Source organism: Mixophyes fleayi, chromosome 4, assembly GCF_038048845.1.
Source record: "Mixophyes fleayi isolate aMixFle1 chromosome 4, aMixFle1.hap1, whole genome shotgun sequence".
NCBI lineage: Eukaryota > Metazoa > Chordata > Amphibia > Anura > Limnodynastidae > Mixophyes > Mixophyes fleayi.
Genome location: NC_134405.1, coordinates 95920990 through 95942358, shown reverse-complemented (window position 1 = coordinate 95942358; position 21369 = coordinate 95920990). Strand labels below are relative to the sequence as shown.

The 21369-nt window shown below is 38.6% G+C and overlaps 1 protein-coding gene and 1 non-coding gene across 2 annotated transcripts in view; one reads left to right on the top strand and one right to left on the bottom strand.

Moving 5' to 3' along the window:
• KIF7 (kinesin family member 7) overlaps nucleotides 1-16486 on the top strand; it is a 54168-nt gene extending 37682 nt beyond the window's left edge. The window contains exons 11-19 of the mRNA XM_075207776.1: nucleotides 1809-2011; nucleotides 3391-3588; nucleotides 3860-3985; nucleotides 4241-4417; nucleotides 8246-8461; nucleotides 9353-9559; nucleotides 10702-10900; nucleotides 11730-11894; nucleotides 11979-16486. Coding sequence (XP_075063877.1) covers nucleotides 1809-2011; nucleotides 3391-3588; nucleotides 3860-3985; nucleotides 4241-4417; nucleotides 8246-8461; nucleotides 9353-9559; nucleotides 10702-10900; nucleotides 11730-11894; nucleotides 11979-12370 — 1883 coding nt within the window. The 3' untranslated portion in view covers nucleotides 12371-16486. The remainder of the gene's footprint in view (nucleotides 1-1808; nucleotides 2012-3390; nucleotides 3589-3859; nucleotides 3986-4240; nucleotides 4418-8245; nucleotides 8462-9352; nucleotides 9560-10701; nucleotides 10901-11729; nucleotides 11895-11978) is intronic.
• A 4325-nt stretch (nucleotides 16487-20811) lies between these two features.
• Nucleotides 20812-20884, bottom strand: TRNAR-ACG (transfer RNA arginine (anticodon ACG)). The gene has a single exon. It is a non-coding gene; the product is annotated as a tRNA-Arg (tRNA).
• Nucleotides 20885-21369: the final 485 nt, after the last annotated feature.

The window sequence follows — 21369 nt, the reverse complement described above, 5'->3', positions numbered from 1 at the left end:
GAAGTCCAAAGGCGACTGAAGAATATTAAGATAAATAAAGCTCCAGGTCCAGATGGCATACATCCAAGGGTCCTTATGAAGTTAAACTCGGAAATCGCTAGACCTCTATTCTTAATTTTCAGAGATTCAATCTCATCAGGCTCAGTACCAAGACATTGGCGAATAGCAGATGTGGTGCCGTTGTTTAAAAAGGGGATGAGATCACAACCAGAGAATTATAGACCTGTAAGCCTGACATCAATAGTGGGGAAACTACTGGAAGGTATTTTAAGGGACCGTATTCAGGATTACTTGGTACGCAATAAAATTATTAGTGGGAATCAACATGGATTTGTGAGGGATAGGTCATGTCAAACTAATCTAATTAGTTTCTACGAGGAAGTTAGTGGGAACTTAGACCAGAGCAGGACAGTAGATGTGGTCTACTTAGATTTTGCAAAGGCCTTTGATACAGTGCCACACAAGAGGTTGGTTTACAAAATAAGGGAACTGGGTCTAGGAATCAAAATTTGTACTTGGATCGAAAACTGGTTAGAGAATAGGGAACAGAGAGTTGTGATAAATGGAACATTTTCTAATTGGTCAAAAGTCTTAAGTGGAGTACCTCAAGGTTCCGTGCTGGGGACACTCCTTTTTAATATATTTATTAATGACCTTGGTGATGGTTTAGAGAGTAAAGTTTCTATTTTTGCAGATGACACTAAACTCTGTAAGGTAATAGAATCAGAGCAAGATGTAGCTTCTCTACAGAGGGACTCAAATAACCTGTAGGATTGGGCGGCTAAATGGAATATGAGGTTTAACACAGATAAATGTAAGGTTATGCATTCAGGGATCAAAAACAAGAACGCAAATCTATAAATTAAATGGAATTAATTTAGGAGAATCTATAATGGAAAAGGATTTGGGAGTGCTCGTAGACAGTAGACTTAGCAATAGTGCTCAATGTCAAGCAGCAGCTGCAAGGGCAAACAAAGTATTGGCATGCATAAAAAGGGGCATAGATGCAAGGGAAGACGGTGTAATTTTGCCACTGTATAAATTGTTGGTAAGACCTCATCTTGAATATGCAGTACAGTTCTGGGCACCACTCTATAAAAAAGATAATTTGGAACTAGAAAGGGTTCAGAGAAGGGTGACAAAATTGATAAAGGGTATGGAGTCATTAAGTTATGAGGAAAGGTTAGCCAGTTTAGGCATGTTTACTTTAGAAAAGAGGTGTCTAAGGGGAGATATGATTACTATGTACAAATACATTAGGGGTCAATACAGAGAGCTTTCATGGGAACTTTTTACCCCAAGGACCATACACAGGACATGTGGTCATCCCCTAAGGTTAGAGGAGAGGAAATTTCACAACCAGCAAAGGAAGGGGTTCTTTACAGTTAGGGCAGTCAAGATATGGAATTCATTGCCAGGGCAGGTTTTGATGGCAGATTCAATAGATATGTTTAAGAAAGGGTTAGACAAATTTTTAGCAGAAGTTAATTAAAATGAAGGATAGTAGTGGATATAGGGTAAAAATAGGACTGCAATACTGGGTCTGGGGGGATTTTCACAATTGAAACAGATTGGTGGTTGCTTACTCTGCAGGATCGCAGGAGATCCAAAATAGGTTGAACTTGATGGACTGGTGTCTTTTTTTTTTCAACCTCATCAACTATGTTACTATGTCCCTTGAAATGACTATTTGTATTGTTACTCCTAGGTATAGCCTTTCAGATAGGTTTAACAAAATAGTTGATTATGTCGATATGTATTTAAGAAACCTACTGGCATGAATAAAATAGAAGAATATTTTGCGACAGGCAGAGAAGCGCAAGCTATGAATAGACAATATTGTCTGAAGATATCCGAGCTAGAAACTGAAGCAGACCAGGTGCGGATGGAGGTCAGCGAGAGCCAGCGGCAGCTGCAGGAGCTGGAGGGGAAAGAGATGCGAGATCCAGTGGAGAAGGGAAAGCTGCAGGAGTGCCGCAAGAAGATAGCAGCCGCCGAGAGTAAAGTGCAGGTTTGTGACGTTATTGGATAATGATCATCCATTCACAATTCCTGTTAAGAAACTTTTAAATGAGTTACAGGAAGTTTGGAACACTGCAGGTGTGACCTAATGTGACGTTTCACTGGAAAAGCAGTAGTTTCCGTGCATAGTAAATATCCACATTCTTAATATGGCGATATAACCTACCTCTTCCTATGCTTACCTTCTTAATGTCTGAAATTATTACTTTAAGGTCCATTTCCTCTGTGTTGTTGACATTACAGCCCCTATTGTACCTTTTGTCACCCACATGCTTTATTTTATATTTGTATGTGTTAAATGTAATATTCCACACTTTTGTAAATTCTTTTAATGTCTCTAAATCTCTACACATTTGTTTTTTCCCCTTCTGCGGTATGAACGCTGTTACAAATCTTGGTAACTTTGCAAAAAGACATACCTTCACCTGTAGACCACAAGTAATATCCCTGATGAATACATTAAACACAACAGGACCCCAAATTTATCAGTGAGGATCCATGTGATTGCATTAATTTCCCTCCTATTAATGTCAGACTCACAGATCTATAGTAATCATATTCTTCCCTACAGCCTTTGCTGTGTAGTGAAGCTATATTTGCCATTCTTCAATCATCTGGAATTATACCGCCAGCAGCAATTAGTTACACTTTAATGTGATAAATGTTTTTTCCTACAATGACTCTTCTGCAATCTCCATCGGGGGACTGTGGGCTGCTTTGATGATCACATTAAAGTGGGTGGTTCTGTGCAGTATGTGAGGAAAGCAAACATAAATTCTTAATACTTCAAATGCTTTCCTTGGATTATCTGTCTTCTTATAAATCTGATATATTCACCTGTAAAAGAAAAAAGTCTGCTGTTAACCCATTTCTTGATTGATTGATCAAAGCCATTGTCATTTATTTTGTTACAGACTTTCACAGAAATATGGCAGCGTGCAGCAAAAAAAGAAAAATATTAAAAATGTTTAAGTAACCACTTCTGAAATTCAATCATAAGCAATCACCGCCCTCTAAAACATTTCAAATGTTTTTGTTTCAAGGATTAGTTCCACTTTAGATTGTCCATAGAATTTCCCTTTTAAGATGGAGGCTAGTTTGTTACCTTCGATCCTGATGGTAAACGGATGAGGCCGTTTGCGCATAAGCGGGGCTATGACACCAAAAAAACAAAGGCTGTTCAACATATTCCAGTTTGGCAGTGTCACTTCTAGTATAAACATCATAAAAAGAAAAGTGATTAACAGTTCTTTTCTCAAAAATATTGATCGTAATGTTCTTGCCTTGTTTCTTATTGTGTATAAACTTCAACTTCTGTTTCTCCAGGTGTTGTTTTTTTTCTATATCAGTTTTTTTTATTTTCTACAGGTTCTGAAGGAGAAGAAACAAGCCACAGAAAAGTTGGCTTCACTTCCCATCCAGAGTGAGAGGCGTGTTCAGGAACTAGAGAAGAACATCTTGCAGATGAAACAGCAGCAAGGCCAGTTACAAAGGAAGCTTAAAGACGAGACCGAACAGAAGCGGCGACTGGAGAGTGAGATGCAGAAAAGGAGACACAGAGTGAAGGTTACTGTGCCAATTTGTGCGTCTGTCTTTTTAATAGCGTTCATTCATTCATGAACATATGTTTCTAAAAGGGTTTTTGAAAAACTCTCCCTAATCTGCTAAACATTATACTGCAGACAACTGCAGTGCAAATATAATTTACTTGTTGTTTTTCTGAAAGTATTCAGTTGCCTTGTTGTTTTTTTAAATGCAAAGTGATCCTAGAAAGGCCCAGCAGGAGGCTAGGTAGGACGAAGTACAAATTACAAAAGATTTCCTGCCTTGCCTTTAGGAGCTGGAGTTGAAGCATGAACAGCAACAAAAGATACTGCGGATTAAAACAGAGGAAATTGCAGCTTTTCAAAGGAAGAGAAGGAGTGGGAGCAATGGCTCAGTTATCAGTCTGGAGCAGCAGCAGGTAGGCTGGATGGATTTCATGCTGTCTCCTAGTATGCAGCTTTCTTGATCCAAAGGGTTGTGTAATTGTACAGTCCTCTCCGATCAAACAAGTTTACTTTTATGTTCTGTTGAGCAATATTTCATGTTTTTCTGACAATAAAGTAAAGTGTTTTGTTATTAGCTACAATATTTTCACTGTCATGAAACTAGTTCAGCAATCTCCATGTTTAGCTTGTTGCTCACCCGGAACCTACAAAAATTCTCCCTGTGCTAGAAAATTGAAGAGCAGAAGAAATGGCTGGACAGCGAGATCGATAAGGTTCTCGAGCAGCGCCGGGCCTTGGATGAGTTGGAAGAGGAACTCAACAAAAGGGAAGGTATATTGGTTAAAAAGGAAGCGCTGCTACAAGAGAAGAATGATTTGGAAATTAAAAGGCTTCGATCCAGCCAGGTGAGACTGCGGTTTATTAGGATGAGAACATTAATTTCCATTGTTCTAAAGCCAATAATTAGTTCTGTAGAATTAATACGTAGATGGAGTTCTTGACTGGGAGAGATCACCTGCCTGACACCTGTGCTAATGACCTATAACTGCATTTATAGAAGAGTAGCTGTTTAGACATATCTTATATCATCTTTATAGATTTTTATGAAGCGCTTCATATTTTACACAGTTGTGTACACACAGAATTAATCAGGTATGTTTTCACTGCCCACTCGATCTTACGATCTATTTTTTTTGTACCCAGGGTGCAGGTGGACAAGGTGACTTATCTAAGTGCCCCATTGGGATTTAAGCTGGTGTCTCCAGTAGAGTTTTAGCCAATGCACTTAACCACTGAGCTAAATCCTATATCTTGAACACAATACAATATTCAGATACTCCGCGCAATCTATCCAATTGCAGCCTTTCAAATCACAGTGCACAATCCCCTCAACGTGCCTATACAAAATATAATCTAAACAAAATTGTGAACAGAAATGGCGCTATTGGTAAACAATCCAGATACTATTATAAATGGAATTAAATGTCCATATATTTTCAATTTCTGGTAATTTTCATATCCTTGGTGTATCCAATCCTCTTTATTCAGTGTGCTTCTCTGTATTCGCTCATCAAAGGAATATGTAAAACAAATATAAAACAAACATAGTGCAACCTGTTTTTGCCATATAATTATTAAAGGAATAATACTATCCTTTAAGGCCCATGTGTAGATATAATAATCAAAACACCTCGTGAAGAAGAATTCCTAAAAATCCCCTTAAGGGTGTACACTTACTAAAACAAATAATATTTACAACAAAAAAATCACAACAGACATCATATTTCCTTGTATGCCCTTGTGATCTAGTGATACAATGTAGACACCTCGTGTAGAGAAATAAAAAACAACTCTTCTTTTGCCCCTTAAGGGTATACACTCACTAGAACCAAATGATAATCAGGCACATCATGAAGTATCTAGATCTTCCTTTCTGATCCCGATATAAACCATCCGATTGTACTCGTCCGTTTAAAAAAATAAAAGAAAAGAGCAATGCTCCATAGTGTAAAATCCTCAGACACTTTATTGTAAACATATAAAAACGAGGCCGTCATAAACAAATGACTCCTCACATATATTCTTCCTTTAAAACAAGCTCCTACAACGAGAATAGGTGGCCTCTTACCCCTTTCCGGAAATCAGTGAGCGTGATGTTATATCACTAAGCATGGAGTGTCCCGGGCGAAACCCCTGCGATTACCGACTTCCAGAGGAGTAGAGTCTTCACACTATCCGAATCCCCGTTGGAGCGTCTGACGTCACTCACTGCCAACGCGTTTCGATTCAGAAATCTTTATCCAGGCATAGTGAGTTGACAAAATGACAGTCTTTTATCCATAGTGCAGTCCAATCATATGTATCTTAACAATATCTGGAGTTTAAACATTTAAAACATTTATCCCACTAAATGGCAATACAAAATATAATTTCAAAGCAAAGGGATAAACACATCCCCTGAAGGATAAAAACGGACTCTATATACCAACAATATTCATAGATTTAGAAGGTGTTAGTAGAATCCCTCCTTATTAGAACCAACCGGTAAGAATAAAACCTACATTATTCGATCATATACAAAGGACATCATTCTATATTCCAAAGGATCAATTATCTATACATAAAAAGAACATATTTGCATAAAAAGAACACATTTGCATATTCCAAGGGATCGATCAACTAAAGGCATATTTATAAAACCCACATTGGTCTACATGAAACACCAGGATGAACACCAGGATGAACAGCAGACTATTATACTGCCCTACCTCTTTATAATGGATATCTGATTCTAAAGAATCAGAAAATATAGAATATAGACATGAGAAATGCTAATAAAAAAACGTAACAGTTTCACTATTAAAAAGCTCTTATCCTCATTTGGTTCTAGTGAGTGTATACCCTTAAGGGGCAAAAGAAGAGTTGTTTTTTATTTCTCTACACGAGGTGTCTACATTGTATCACTAGATCACAAGGGCATACAAGGAAATATGATGTCTGTTGTGATTTTTTTGTTGTAAATATTATTTGTTTTAGTAAGTGTACACCCTTAAGGGGATTTTTAGGAATTCTTCTTCACGAGGTGTTTTGATTATTATATCTACACATGGGCCTTAAAGGATAGTATTATTCCTTTAATAATTATATGGCAAAAACAGGTTGCACTATGTTTGTTTTATATTTGTTTTACATATTCCTTTGATGAGCGAATACAGAGAAGCACACTGAATAAAGAGGATTGGATACACCAAGGATATGAAAATTACCAGAAATTGAAAATATATGGACATTTAATTCCATTTATAATAGTATCTGGATTGTTTACCAATAGCGCCATTTCTGTTCACAATTTTGTTTAGATTAAATCCTATATCTTGTTCTGTAGGGCTCTCCTTCATTAAAACTTGGAGATGGTAGCTTTTCAAGTTACATAAATGTGTAAAAGTGTATCTGACCTAGTTAAGTACATTATTGCAGTGAATATGTGATCTGTTTAGTATGCAACTAAACCACTTCAAAGAAAGCAACATTGAAATCTACAGGTGCAAGCCAAAGTTGTTAGTATAATCGGACTTGATATTTTTTATAATACTCTTTTTCTACAAATAGGAAATTATATTTTTATGATTCACGTTAATTATATGTTCTTGGAAAGTCACATTTAATTTGTTTGTATAATCCTGCGTCTTGGGTCCTTTCGTGGGTTCCTCTTGTGTACTTCATTTTCGCAGCCTGGTTGGGGCATCCAATGACTTTTCATAGGCTTTACTTTTGTAACGTTCCATACATGGCCTCTTTATCTAAAACATGTATTTTAAGAAGTGAAGCCAGCAGCAGATGGATTCTCCATTATTTCAGTCAGGAGTCCATCTGAAGTAAACTCGAGCTGAATTTGCCCACCTTTGGAGTGTACCAATCAGCAGGGGGGTCTTCATTACACTCTCAGCACTATAGGCTTTTGCTTTGGGGAGGATTATCCTACCCGCTCACTGGAGGCTTTTGCTTATTTATAGCTCTCCTTTATAGTTTCTTTAGCGTTGCAGCCTTTTAATCTGTGCTCAGATTGTGGCCAGATGAAATCCAAGTCCCCTCTTCGCCTCAGGGAGAGACTAGGCATTCCCCTGAAAATGGCCGCTCCTCAGACGAAGTCCCCACGCTCTATGCCTGAGGCAGCGCCGGACCCGTCGGGAGAATACAGTGACAGTCGCATAGTGGCAGTCACTGCCTACAGGCTGATTCTTTCCTATCTTCTTCTTGTTCTTCTTTGTGTTTATTAAAAAAAAACAAAAAAAAAAACGGAACTATATTCCATTTAAAAACCTAAATGAACCAGTGTAAAACATAACACTAATCCACTCCTATCCTCACTGACATGTCAGTAACTCTAAGACAATAATAAAAATCTAATCTAGCAGCGAGTACTGCAGAGCAGTACTTAAACAGCCCAACTCCTAGAATACTTAAGCAAAACTGAGGTCTGTGGGTTTGCGGAGGGGAGGACTCGGCAGCAAACATAGTTGTTAAATAGTTAAGTGCCAACTCCATGCGCTGTCATACAACCTCATGGTAGCAGTGTCCCCCAGATGAAATCGCAGAAAGAGATTTAACGCAAGTACAAAAATCTTCTTTTTTTATGTCTGTAAGATGAAAAAGTAGTGTATTTAATTGTATCTAATGCAAAGACAAATGTGATTGATGCAAATATTTGTAAAGTTCTGCTCTTCTATTTTTAGGCTCTGAGTAATGATATTGTCAGGGTTTCCAGCCGTATAGAAGACTTGGAAAAAGAGCTTTCCGAGAAGAATGGGCAACTTCGCCAGGGCAGTGCCAATGACCAGCAGCGTATACGGGATGAAATAAACAATCTGAGACAAGAGAAAGACCTGTTGTTGAAGCAGAGGGTGGACATAGATGATAAGCTGCGACAGGGGAACCTCCTTTCTGCTGAGGTAACGCAGATTGTATTCTGTGTGTCTGCATGACCGGGGTTAGAAGTATTGAGCATAAGACGGGTACCCACTATTTTCATAAAATAGCTCCACTTAGAATGATTAGTTGTACATTGTAAAATAAGGTCCTGGTTTGTCATTTAAAAGTCTTGGCACATATCTGCTCTTATTGCCTTGACCTAAAACTGACCTTTTGGGGTAAATTTATAAAGCCTAAATAGGAAAAGTTGAGATTTTGTCCATAACAAGCAGTCATATTCTAGCTATCATTTTCTAGAATGTACTCGATAAATGACAACTAGGATCTGATTGGTCAATAACCCCCTTTTCTTTTTTAGAAGGTTTGATAAACCTACCCCCTGAGTCTCTTGTTACCATGAAAACACCATGGTTAAATATGTATATGGCAAATGCTGTTCTATATAGAGAATGAGGATTCATCTAAAACCCTTATTAATTTGATAGAAGCTTGTCGTCTGCTTAAAGGATAGAATTGCCTGCCCTTTACCCATTTTCTCCAGAGAGATAAGTTTATTGCTTATTATACTTATATTCAGTTACATTTTGCCATTATCCCCCGCCATATACACTTGTAGTTCTCAAGTCTACAATGACCTTTCTCCAGTTATCTGAAATGATTTCCTCCCGATTTCTAAGTGGATCAGATCTCTTTAGCAGACAGTTGTGCATACGCGACCTATCAGCCAAGTCACTTAACCGGTAGACTTTGAATCCTATGATGTACTGATGTAGCTGTAACTTGGTTGGGAGTTTGTATAGCAACACATATTTTTAAGCAATATAATGGGAACAAATGTTTTGTAGACTTGCGAGTTTTTTTGTTTTGTTTTTTTTTTGTTAAGTATTTAATGACTGACTCTCCCTTCTCAGGAAGAGAGGATCCTGTTCCAGTTGGATGAGGCCATAGAAGCTCTTGATGCTGCAATTGAGTACAAGAATGAGTCCATCACTCGCAGACAGCGGGTTCTGCGTGCCTCAGCCAGCCTGCTCTCCCAGTGTGAAATGAACCTCATGGCAAAGCTCAGTTATTTGTCCTCCTCTGAAACTCGGGCTCTCCTATGTAAATATTTTGACAAGGTAAATTTTCTCCTTGCTGAAAGCCAAGATCTACTACATTCCATAGTGTGTTTGGTGAATGCAGATGTAATGCTTTTTGTAGCTCGGCTGAAGTTTGTGGCTTACCAGACTGTACTGGAAACATTTGTGAGGATAATGCAAGTTTTCAGAAAGCACGTGTCTGAAATACCCATCAATGCTGGAGTAACAGCACAGCATCTCAGAATAACTATGTGCTAAGCGTAACTTAATCAAATCTAAATCTAATATGTGTATAGTAATCATGTTACAGCTAAGGAAGGATGTGAGTAGCAAGAGATCTGAGGATGGAGCTGTGGTACATATATTATTACTAATGCAATACTGATATTCTATTATTTGACAAGCATCCATTTATACTCCTAAATGTTTTGACCTCTATTGAACTAGGGGTTATATTAGCCATATCCATCACATAATGTTACTATAGTACTTTGCAGGTGGACAAGAGGGAACATGCAATGCTGCAATCAGGGTTTAGATAACATCTTGAATTAAAGTACAATTATAGTTTACACACAGTGAAGGCAGATTTTCTTTTTTATTGTTGAACCAATATTCATAATAATGCAGACTATTTTATCATTAGGAACCAGTGACATAACTGAGGCTTAGTGAATTGCTAGGCTGCGTTCTCAGTGATGTCATTTAGTTTGTAGTGAATTGATGGGCTTTATTCTAAGTGATGGCATTAGTTATCAGTGAATTAGTAGGCTACATTCATAGTGATGTCATTAGTTCTTATGGGATTGATAGGCTGTGTTCTCAGTGATGTCATTAGTTCTTATGGGATTGATAAGCTATGTTCTCAGTGATGTCATTAGTTCTTAGTGTATTGATAGGCTGTGTTCTCTGTGATGTCATTAGTTCTTATGGGATTGATAAGCTATGTTCTCAGTTATGTCATTAGTTAGTGTATTGATAGGCTGTGTTCTCAGTGATGTCATTATTTCTTAGTGAATTGCTGAAGTCCAGAGCCATATTTACATAAAGCTTTTTATGCAATAAAAGTCCTGGAGCAGCACTCTGTAGGTTACTTGGCTTAGACTGGCAAGCTAGTATACCAAATGCAACTCTTCAGGTGTTACCTCACCCTTCCTCCATCATATTTGTTGTTTATATAGGTAGTCACACTTCGTGAGGAGGAGCACAAACTACAGATCGCCTTCTCAGAACTGGAAATGAAGCTGGAGGAGCAGCAGCGGCTTATTAGTTGGCTGGAGGTTGCGCTACAACGGCAGCATCTGGAGATGGATCGTCAGCTCACTTTGCAGCAGAAGGAGCATGAACGCAACATACAACTCCTGCTGAAACAGTGCCAAGGTGCAGTAACGTAATTGCTCTCTAGATCAGAAGGGCGGTAGTCCAATGCCGTCATAGTGAACAATATTCAGCATTGTGTCCGCACACCCATCATCTATTGATTATTTCTTTTCAGTTTGTGATATTAAGCCACTGTCTGTGCTTTTTGTATCTAATCAGTTTTTGAATTTATAAAGATCTACAATTTTTTATTATGCAATAAAACATTTATTTAGATAATTAAACTTTTTTATGTATTTTTCTTGCTAGTAGTTGTGAATTTTATATTTTTATGTTCGAGCTAATAATACTAGTAATTGGTTTATGTAGTGCTGTCTATTCTTTGTATTCTTTCATGTTTGTTTTTAGGGATCTATTGGTAACTATCCCTAGACGGAAGCTTGAAACAAATTATCTCTATTTTATTCTAATTATCCTTAAGAGTTAATTATAATTTTTATTTTTACATTTTAATATTGTGTGTATTTATATTTGTGTATCCTGAAACAAGCATAAGCCACTTGCTCAGATGTCATTGTTGGTAAAGCCAAACAATGTTCTATTAGAATTTGGCCCCAGTGATGAGATTGTGTTTCATCGTCATAAAGGCTGGGTTGTGCACTGCTTGCTTATTACACTCATAATAATGGACAGGAAAATTAGCATGTTTAGCTGTTATGTATCACAGCCTCTTTTTGTAAAACAAAACAGAAATTAGATTTTTGCTTTTAGTGATAAAATAATTCACAGAGGTATAGGGCTGGGTGCTGCTGTACAATGGTCACTGCAACTGGGCTGTCATAAGCTCTGAATATTGTCTCATATTTCCTTTATCTATTTATTTTTTTAGACCAAATGGGTGAGGGGCTGGCTGGAAGCAAGAGACAATATGAAGGTAGAATCCAGATGCTTGAGAAGGAGCTTGGCTGGTATATGTGGGCACATCAAGAGCTGAGTCAAAGACTAAACAAACTGGCTGTCCCTTCTGTAAACCTTCCAGGAACACACGCAAAAGGTAAGAGTTATCATGAAGCTACGAGACGAGACAGTAGATGCTGTTTATTGTGTGCTGACTCGTATGTTATTCTCACTATTCGAGTGGCTCTAGGAGATGGAAGAGGTCTTCCTACTGCTGATAGAAGAGTCTCCTTAGCTGGGTCTGCTGAAGAGAATAATGTTGCTGCAGACATGATAAGTCAACTTTCTGATCGAAACCTGAGGCCCAGGGAGGACTTGATACATGTCCCGTTACCACCCACATGGAGGCGCTCCTCCCTACCTTCAGAAGAACAGCCAGGCCTAGAGGAACTTAGGCATCGAGACATTGCGACCGAAATACTGAACAACAGGGTGTTACAGCCAAGCGATGGTGTTTGTCAAAGACCTCTTATGTACCTTCCTAAATCCCGGAGAGACGTTCGAAGATGTAATATAAGCATGCCCTTGATTTCTAATGTGGAGATGATTGATGTTAGAAAAAACCCTCTGTAGGACTGTCTTAAAACACTGGTATAAATGTTTCAAGAGTGCTAACTACAGTACCCACTACAATGAGTATGTAGATGTCCTCAGACTAAGTTAAACCACTTATTAACAGCAAATTATGTATTATTGAAATGTCTTAAGCTGCAGAGACCTACAGTGTGATAACTTGATCAATACTCCTGTCTTGCAGCTGCTACACTGATTGGTGCACAAAGGTGGGCGAGTGTTCTCAGACCACTCCCCCAGCAACTACAGTATCTGCAATGGCTGCATTGAGCAGAAAAATGTCTACTTAGCAAAAAGGGGGTTAAGTTAAGAGCCATGTAACAGCGAACCCATGATTTTGACATTGTCTTAACCATTGTTGACAAATATTTTAATGAGGTCTGTTATATAGTGTTAAAAATGACATGATTATGGCCTACATGTTACTATAAAATGATATGGTATGATAGAGGCTATAGACCAGCGTTGTCCAGCACTTATCCTTAAGGGCCATACAGGCCATTATTTCAGGAATATTACTTTTTCTGTAATTTTTTTTTTTATTTTTTTTTTTTAATATAGCTACTTCATCACTTACCCCTTTAATTGTTGAAACTCTGACAGTATGCCAGCTTTTGAGGACTAGGATGAACAATTCTGTCCTTGTAGGTCACAAATTCTTGGGGGTAGTAGGAAATCCTTAGAGAGACACGTCTATTGTTCAGGCCCAAAGATTGCTGTGGTCTGCAATATAACATGTTATGTTAATGTAATAGGGCAGGCTTCTGTAACTTCAGACACCTCAACTGTTGTTGAAATATAACTCCCAGTATTCTTAGAGGTTCCATAATTTAAAAACCGAAAAGCAAGACATCAATGTGACCAATATTTTGTGCAATGCATAAAAGCCACCTCATGCTTCCAATTAGATGCCAAATGTAAACCGGCTTTCCTATTTCTAGTAATTCTGTTAACTCTAGGGGGGTATATTTAGTAAACTGCGGGTTTGAAAAAGTGGAGATGTTGCCTATAGCAACCAACCAGATTCTAGCTGTTATTTATTTAGTACATTCTACAAAAGCACATCTAGAATTGGTTGCGATAGACAACATCTCCACTTTTTCAAACCAGGAATTTAGTAAATATACCCTCATGGTGTTTTCAAGAGTCTGAATTGGGGGAAAAAGGGATTCCATGTTAAAGATTTCCAGTAGTGCCAACCAGGATCTAAGTGTACTCTGCTAGCTGTTTACTGCTTTTGTTAGAAAACAGAATACACTGTAAGTAGAGTCACAGGTTATCTACCTCAATTTAGTATGCCTACAGCTGGCCACACATAGGGCGATCCTGCTGTTCGTTCTGAACGATATGATCACTGTGTAGTTGTGCTACACACACAGTGGATAAGTTCCATCTACTCATTCGGCAGTCGGGCTGATCAGTCCGATCACTTCTAGACCACTAGGGAGACTGTTAATGCGGTCAGAGGACTGCACACACACGCTCATAGCGGTGACTAAATTCATTGGCATGCCTGATAATGAGCCAAAAATTTACAATGGGCTGATTATTGGGCACTGTGCTCGAGTTGTGACTGCACATACCACGATATCGCAGCATGTGTGAAAAGCATGACAAGAGTTTTATTAGGACATAGCATGGAAATATACACTATTTCAATTCTTTTCATTTTTTTAAATGAATTTTTTTCAAATGTTTCTATATGTTACCCAACATTACAATATCCACGCATTGGGTTCGTATTACCACTGAAAAAAATCGCAGTTTGGTGTCTGAACTTTCCAACCAGTATTCAAGTTTGTGGTGTGTAAAGAAATGCCTATAAAACTTGATTTAAGTCTCATGTAGTCAGCAAAGTTTCTATCACGCACTACGACACCACGGCAATTTGTTTCCATGGAGGTGCCTTATCTTATTATGTTCACTTTTACTGTTGGAGCAGTTTGGTTACTGACAATAGCTCTGCGCTTGTAGTGGGGTCCTGCTGAATAAATTGTAGGACCTCCACCATAGTACTCCATTCTGAATCTAAATTAAATAGTAAAGCACTTGCTCCCCCAGTTAGCATGGCAGCGGACTCCTTGGTGCTTAGATGATAGTCATCCAACCTGCTCTTTTGACATAAGTGTCGGAGCTCTGGTTTTCCTGCCTCCTCTGGGGGAGTACAAAAAGGTAAGTGTCCTTACACCAGACTCTTACTGTTCTGCTACTTGGAGAAGAAAAGTTTCACTCTGCAATTAAAGGCTTAAACTTCTTTTAAGAGTTTCCTTTGTAATGCAGGGCCATTGTTTTTAAATGCTGGCACATTAGAACACTAACGATTGTGGTTTCCATTCCATGAGCCACGTTCTGTAAACACTATGTTGATTTATTTTATATTGTGGCCGGTGAGCAAAATTTGGGATAATTAGCTGAAGACACATTAGGTGTGCATACAAAATGTATTTAAAACACTGCACTGAATAATAATATATTTTGGATTTCTTCTCTACAGAGGAAACTACATTTCCCATCTTCATTTGCAGAATCCTTTCATCAAGTTAAAGAGATCGGTGGTAATCGTCTTCACGATTACCACCATTCCGACACTAAACAGTACTACAATTAAATTCCGAACGGAGTGTACAATAATCAGACTTACCTGCATAGCGACACTGTAAATGTCCGATTGCATTAGGATGTTGACTTGAAGTAAGTCCGACTATTGACATGTCAGTCAGTAGATTTTAACGTCAGCGCTACCTGTCTGACTTGTAATTTAAAGTGGCAATGTCGGGTTAAGTGTTTAAACACTTAACCTGTGGGCTCCTGACATTGCCGTTTTAAATTACAAGTCGGACAGGTCACGCTGACGTTAAAATCTACTGACTGACATGTCAACAGTCGGACTTACTTCAAGTCAACATCCTAATGCAATCGGACATCTACAGTGTCGCTATGCAGGTAAGTTGGATTATTGTACACTCCGTTTTTTAAAACATTCGGAATTTAGTTGTAGTACTGTTTAGTGTCGGAATTATCCGCACTGTAAAACAGTACGCAACCCAAAGAGATTATATATACCTTAAAATGGACATGATCTTTAACTAGGCAAATATTTGTTTGGGACAGAAATCAGGTTTTTGTAGTTCAAATGTAATTTTCCTTTTACAGCTGCAGTGACCAAAAATAATTTTATTTATAAAATAGTGCGATAGCTGCAGTGCTCACACACTCTGATGTGTATAGGATTCCACTGCCAGTCGGTAGAAATCTATCGGTATGCTGGTAATTGATTGAATATTAGATCTATTCTTTTATTAAATGAAATGACTCCATAGACTGACATAGGAACTCCATAGATAACCTGTATTTTTTTTACAGAGTAATCTAATAAATGTATGAATTGACTTGTCCTTAATTTAGTAAAATAGATTAAAAAATTGAAGCCGTTTACGCTTTTCTAAAAAGATTATATTTGGCTTATTTAATGACATAGTAGAGATGGTTGCTCTCATTTCCTATACAACACTAGACCGTTACAATCCAGTTGTGCACATTGCACCATTTGTACAAAATTAAGCTGCTTAATTAAATGCTGGTAAGTCTTATTTCTTCACTTGCTCGCCCCTTATTATATGTCTCGCATAGCATGTGTTACCAGAAAATGTAGATTATGAGTTGGATAGACAGTGGTATTGGTGCATCCTGATTTCTATTTATGATGTGCATGCATCAGCTTCTCACAGAGGGAGGATGCTGTTTTTAGGCAGAGCAAATATTCCTTAGATCGCAGCCTATTAATTCACTAGGAACTAATTATACCACCTAGGCTTGTGTCACACAATGGGTCATGTCTAAGTGATGTCATTAGTTCCTACAGAATTGCTGAGCTTAGTTGTGGTACAGTCTACAGAATGTGTCTCGACCTTGTGTAGGGGACCTTACACTTCAAATCCAGCGTTGCTAATGATGCATAAGAGACATTATTTCATTGCATAGGTCTTACTCAGCTCATCTATGCAGTGACTGTTGTTTACATGTACATATGTATTTTTACTTTTGTAAATACCTTTTTTTCTTACCTTTTTGTGGTTTTTGTAATTTCTACATTAAACTTCTATTTAAATAATATAACTGTACTTTGCGTATTATTTTGTACACCTAACAATAGGATTTGGTAATGCTAAAATATATTTAACCACCAAGATAAATACCAATCGGTTTAAGTCTAGTTTTCTTGACTATCAAACCTACATATAGTGCAGTTTCACAAAACCAAAACCAAACAATGTCTTAAGTTATATGACAAGACGTACACTTATAGACTATATACTATATAGATTTGTAATATGGTTCAAATCCCAAAAGTGGTAAACAAAAAAAAAAATAAGTGATTGAGAGAAAATAAAGTGTAAATCTTCATTTGAATACATCAAAATGTAAAATTATTCATGCGTGTCACAAACATGCAAAAGCAGAATACAAAATAAACCGTGAATGTCAATAACAACAGAGGAAAAGTGACCTGAGACTGTGTTTCAGATGATAAGAAGGTAAGTAAACAGGGTAGACTTTTCCCACTGCAATCTGGCCAGACCAATATACAATATGTAGCACTTAACCTCATGTATTAAACTCGTATTTGCATCTAGTTTGTGAGCAGGGCCTGCTTACCTCTTTGTTGATGCACTTCCTTTTTTCATTAATGTGTTTGTTGCAAATTGTAAAGTTTTTTTATTTTTTTATTTTATCTTTATTTTATTTTTATTCTCATTTTATTTGGATCTGAGGAGTGTGTTCTACAGATAGAGAGCACACTCCTGTGGGGGCAGCGGTACTACTCTGTCTTGTGAGTGCCGAACGGCTCTCACTGACAGAGCTGACAGTGTTTTAACAATGTGGATTAAGCCGCTGTCACACTGACAGCCTCCCGAAAAACCGGCGCTGCCTTCACAGTCATAGAGCGCCGGTACTCAGAGCCATCTTGCCGGGGCTTACCAAATTCCCCCATCAGAGAAAGGAGGGGGGAATCTTGGCTTAAGCTGCAGGGTCCGTTTTTTTTGGTTTTTTTTTAGTAAGGACGGAGGATCGAATATGTGGTGACTGCCAGAGTAAAGGGAGAACAGCACCGATTCAACGAGCAGCAGCAGGACATGTCGGGGGGAGATGCTAAAGAATATAGAGCTCACTGCATTGGACAATATGATTTGCCAGGCCACGGGTGGTAAAAGCACTTTTCTGCCAGTAAAAGTTACTAAGGCAAAACCTCCTCGATTTGGCATCTTTCGGCAGCCCTTTTGCTAGGGGTCAGACGACTAAAGGCAGACCGACCTGTAGTAGGGGACACTCTTATAGAGGTAGATCCTCCCTCGCTTTGAGACAGCAGTCCACAAAAGCTACGGAAAACCCAGCATCCTGACTGCCATCCACCCCTTCTTGTGGCAGCAGGAGTGGGGGGGCGATTGAGTCTGTTAACATAACAGTTGATAGAGTCCCCCCAAGACCTTTGGATTTGCGGAATCATGACGAGAGGTTATATGATAGACCTGTCAGGTCCAGCCCCTCGTCGCTTTTTTGCAACCTCCTTACCCCGCGATCCAGAAAAGAGACAGGTGATGCGGCTCTGTGTCGCTTCTCTTCTTTATACAGGAGTCATTTGCACGGTACCAGACAACCAGAAACAACGGGTTCTATTCAAACCTGTTTCTGGTCCTGAAGCCGGATGGATCATTCTGACCCATCTTAAATCTAAAATTGTTAAATCTACAACTAAGGGTGGACAAGTTTTGTATGGAATCCCTCCGATCAGTGATCAATGGACTGGAGGCAGGCGTGTTTGTACCATCAATAGATATACAGGACTCTTACTTTCACGTCCCCATTTGGGAGGGACATCAGTCACTTCTCAGATTTACAGTGGGATTAGCTCACTACCAATTCTGGGCACTCCCCTTCGGCCTCTTTACAGCACCCAGAGTGTTCACAAAAATCATGTAATGGCGGCGTGTCTTCGTTCCAGAGAGGTCAAGGCAATACCATATTTAGACGACCTACTCATCAAGGCCGTATCACCAAAGCTGTTGAAACAATACCTGACTCTTACCATCAGGATCTGGGAGCACCATGGATGGGTAATAAATCTAAGGAAATCACAATTGATTCCCTGCCAGAGGATGACCTTCTTGGGGCTCATTATGGACACCAGAGAACAAAAGGTGTTTCTCCCGGAGGTCAAGACCAGGTCATTACGGGAACTAACTACACAGGTCCTGGACACTCACAGTCCGACCATCCTCTTATGCATGGTCTCCTAGGAAAGATGGTGTCGATCTTCGAAACAATTCCTTACGGTCCGTTTCATTCTCGCTGCTTCCAGTGGGACCTCTTATCAAAGTGGTCAGGTTCTCATCTGCATTTGAAACGTCAGAGGATCCGCTTGTCTTCACAAGCAAGGTGTCTCTTCAGTGGTGGTTGGTCCAGGATCACCTGGCAGTAGGCAGGACCCATGGTCCTGGATCATAGTAATCACAGACACCAGCATGAGGGGCTGGGTAGTAAAAAATAAATAAAAAATACGTTATCGCAGCACCGGTGTCCCTCTTATCTGCTCCGTTCACACTGAATGCCGTGCGTGACGTCACGCCCTACATTCAGTGAGGAGCAGTGTAGAGAGGACCAAGCAAGAAGAAAGAAGAGAAGAGATGAAAGAGCTAATAGAAGGTAATAAAAGGAGCGGAGAGGCAAGGGGTGGAAAGCAGAAAGGGACAGTGTGATGAAGAAGGGGTGGGAGAGAGGCACAGAGTGATAAAGAAGGGGTGGGAGAGAGGCACAGAGTGATAAAGAAGGGGAGGAGGAGAGGCACAGAGTGATAAAGAAAGGGGAAAAGTAGCATGGAGGTCGCAGGGTGATCATAAGGGGGCACAGCGTGGTTGTGATGAAGGGGCACAATAATGTGTGTGATGGCACAGGGGGCTTGTGGCAATGTAGTGTGTGTGAGGTAGGTGGTTAATTAATGGGTGCTATTTTGTTTGTGTGGTGATGGGGCAATTTAATAGTGGGGACTATTAATTTAAGATGGGGTGGTTTGGGGAGAATGAGGTCTCTTTATTAAATATGAGTATGAATTATTTAATGGCAGTGATGGTTGTGGGAAATAGGTATATTTCTGAAATGTAAATACTATTAATTTATTGCTGGGGCTGTTTGCAGGGAGGGAAATAGGTTTATTTATTAAATGGGAATACTATTATTTAATGGGGCTGGAGGAAAGCCTAATTATTACTCGTGGGTACTATTGATTTAACAACAGGGCTGGTTATAATTTTCTAAATGTACCCATTTTTTTTTTTCAAATAGGGCCCCCAACATTCCAGGATACGGACAAGCCACAACTAAAGAAAGCATCAGCCATAGTTGATGAAAGTGTGAAATGTGATTCTAGCGTGACAATCCTGTTTTTTGGTGACTGTTCTGTCCAATGTAAGGGGCAGGTCAAGACTGTGAACTCTTTCTGTACACACTGCATCCTTCCTATACTACACTATGCTGCTAGATGTCCCGAAAGTCAGGATTACTGGGACATATGTCATGCTCCGGCAAGCGGGCACTGTACCCTTGTGTCAATTTGTGTACATAACATTTTTTTTTTTTTAACATGGTTAACTATAAGGGGGGGAGGAGGAGGGGACCCATGATGTTGTTGTACCAGGGCCCTGAATTTCTCTTGGCAGCCCTGATTACCATGTGCACCACTAGCAGGTTATGGGTTAGTCTATGTAAACATTCCAGCCATTGGGAGAATGTTGCGATGGCAGAACGGATCCCTCAAATCTGGACGGCCTTGCTTAAATCAGATTTGGGAGGTATGCATATGTGGAAAAGAGGATTTTCAAGTTAATCTTCTTAACGACCATAAAAGCAGTTGTTTGATTTACTTGTTGCAGAGTTATCTTAATGGGCATAGGGCTGCATTTAATTTATTATTTATTTATTTTTTTAAACAAAAAACCCACGTATTTATTTATTACAAAAGTTGTTATATGTCTTGTGCCAAATTGAACAATAAACAATTCAGTACATTAGGTAACCATTATAACCATTATTTTAGTAATATATTAAGTCAACTTGGTTACTAAAAATAAAAGATGGCAACTGTGAATACACTTGTAACGAACTAATGAAGGATTAGTATGAAGTACCACTGTCCTAGCTAAAACACAGACGATACCTCACAATGCATCATTTAGCATAACAATACGTTTTATTCTTGCTATCTTTTCACTCACTTTTGTATGGTTTACCACGTATAGAATGAATGGAGGCGTCACAAATTATTATTTTTCTAAACCAGCATGTATACAGAAATGATTGACTGTACACAATTTTTATCCGTACTATCTTTCTACTAACAATTGTATAGGTTTAGAACTTTTAAATGAATGAAACAAGAAAAAGATTTTCGAGCCAGCCAGGAGTCGAACCTAGAATCTTCTGATCCGTAGTCAGACGCGTTATCCATTGCGCCACTGGCCCAACTGTAGGTCAGTGTTGTTTATAGTAGTGGCAAGCTCACGGGCCCCACCCTCTTTTTCACAAGATAGTTAAATAGTGTTATCAACTATAATCATAATATACTATGTATTTATGGGTATACTTTAGCTATGTTGTTTCAGTATAGTTAGTATTTATATATGTTACTTACAAGATGAGTGCAAAGTATGTCCATATCCATTTTTTTTGTTAACATTTTTCAGTGAATATTAAAAATAAAATATGGCAATTGTGAATTAATTTGGAGCCAAGTAATAAAAGATTACACAGGGAGTATGGAGCGCAAGTAAAACTGTTGTAGCTAAAACATGGTAACATAATATCTCGCAATATATAATTTAAAATGCCATTCACTTAAATTCTTATTTTATTTTTTCAATGCCGATATAGATTTGTCAGACTAAATACAATTTTCACCCGTTATTTTTTTACTCACATTTGTATGTTTAAAATTAATGGAAACGTGA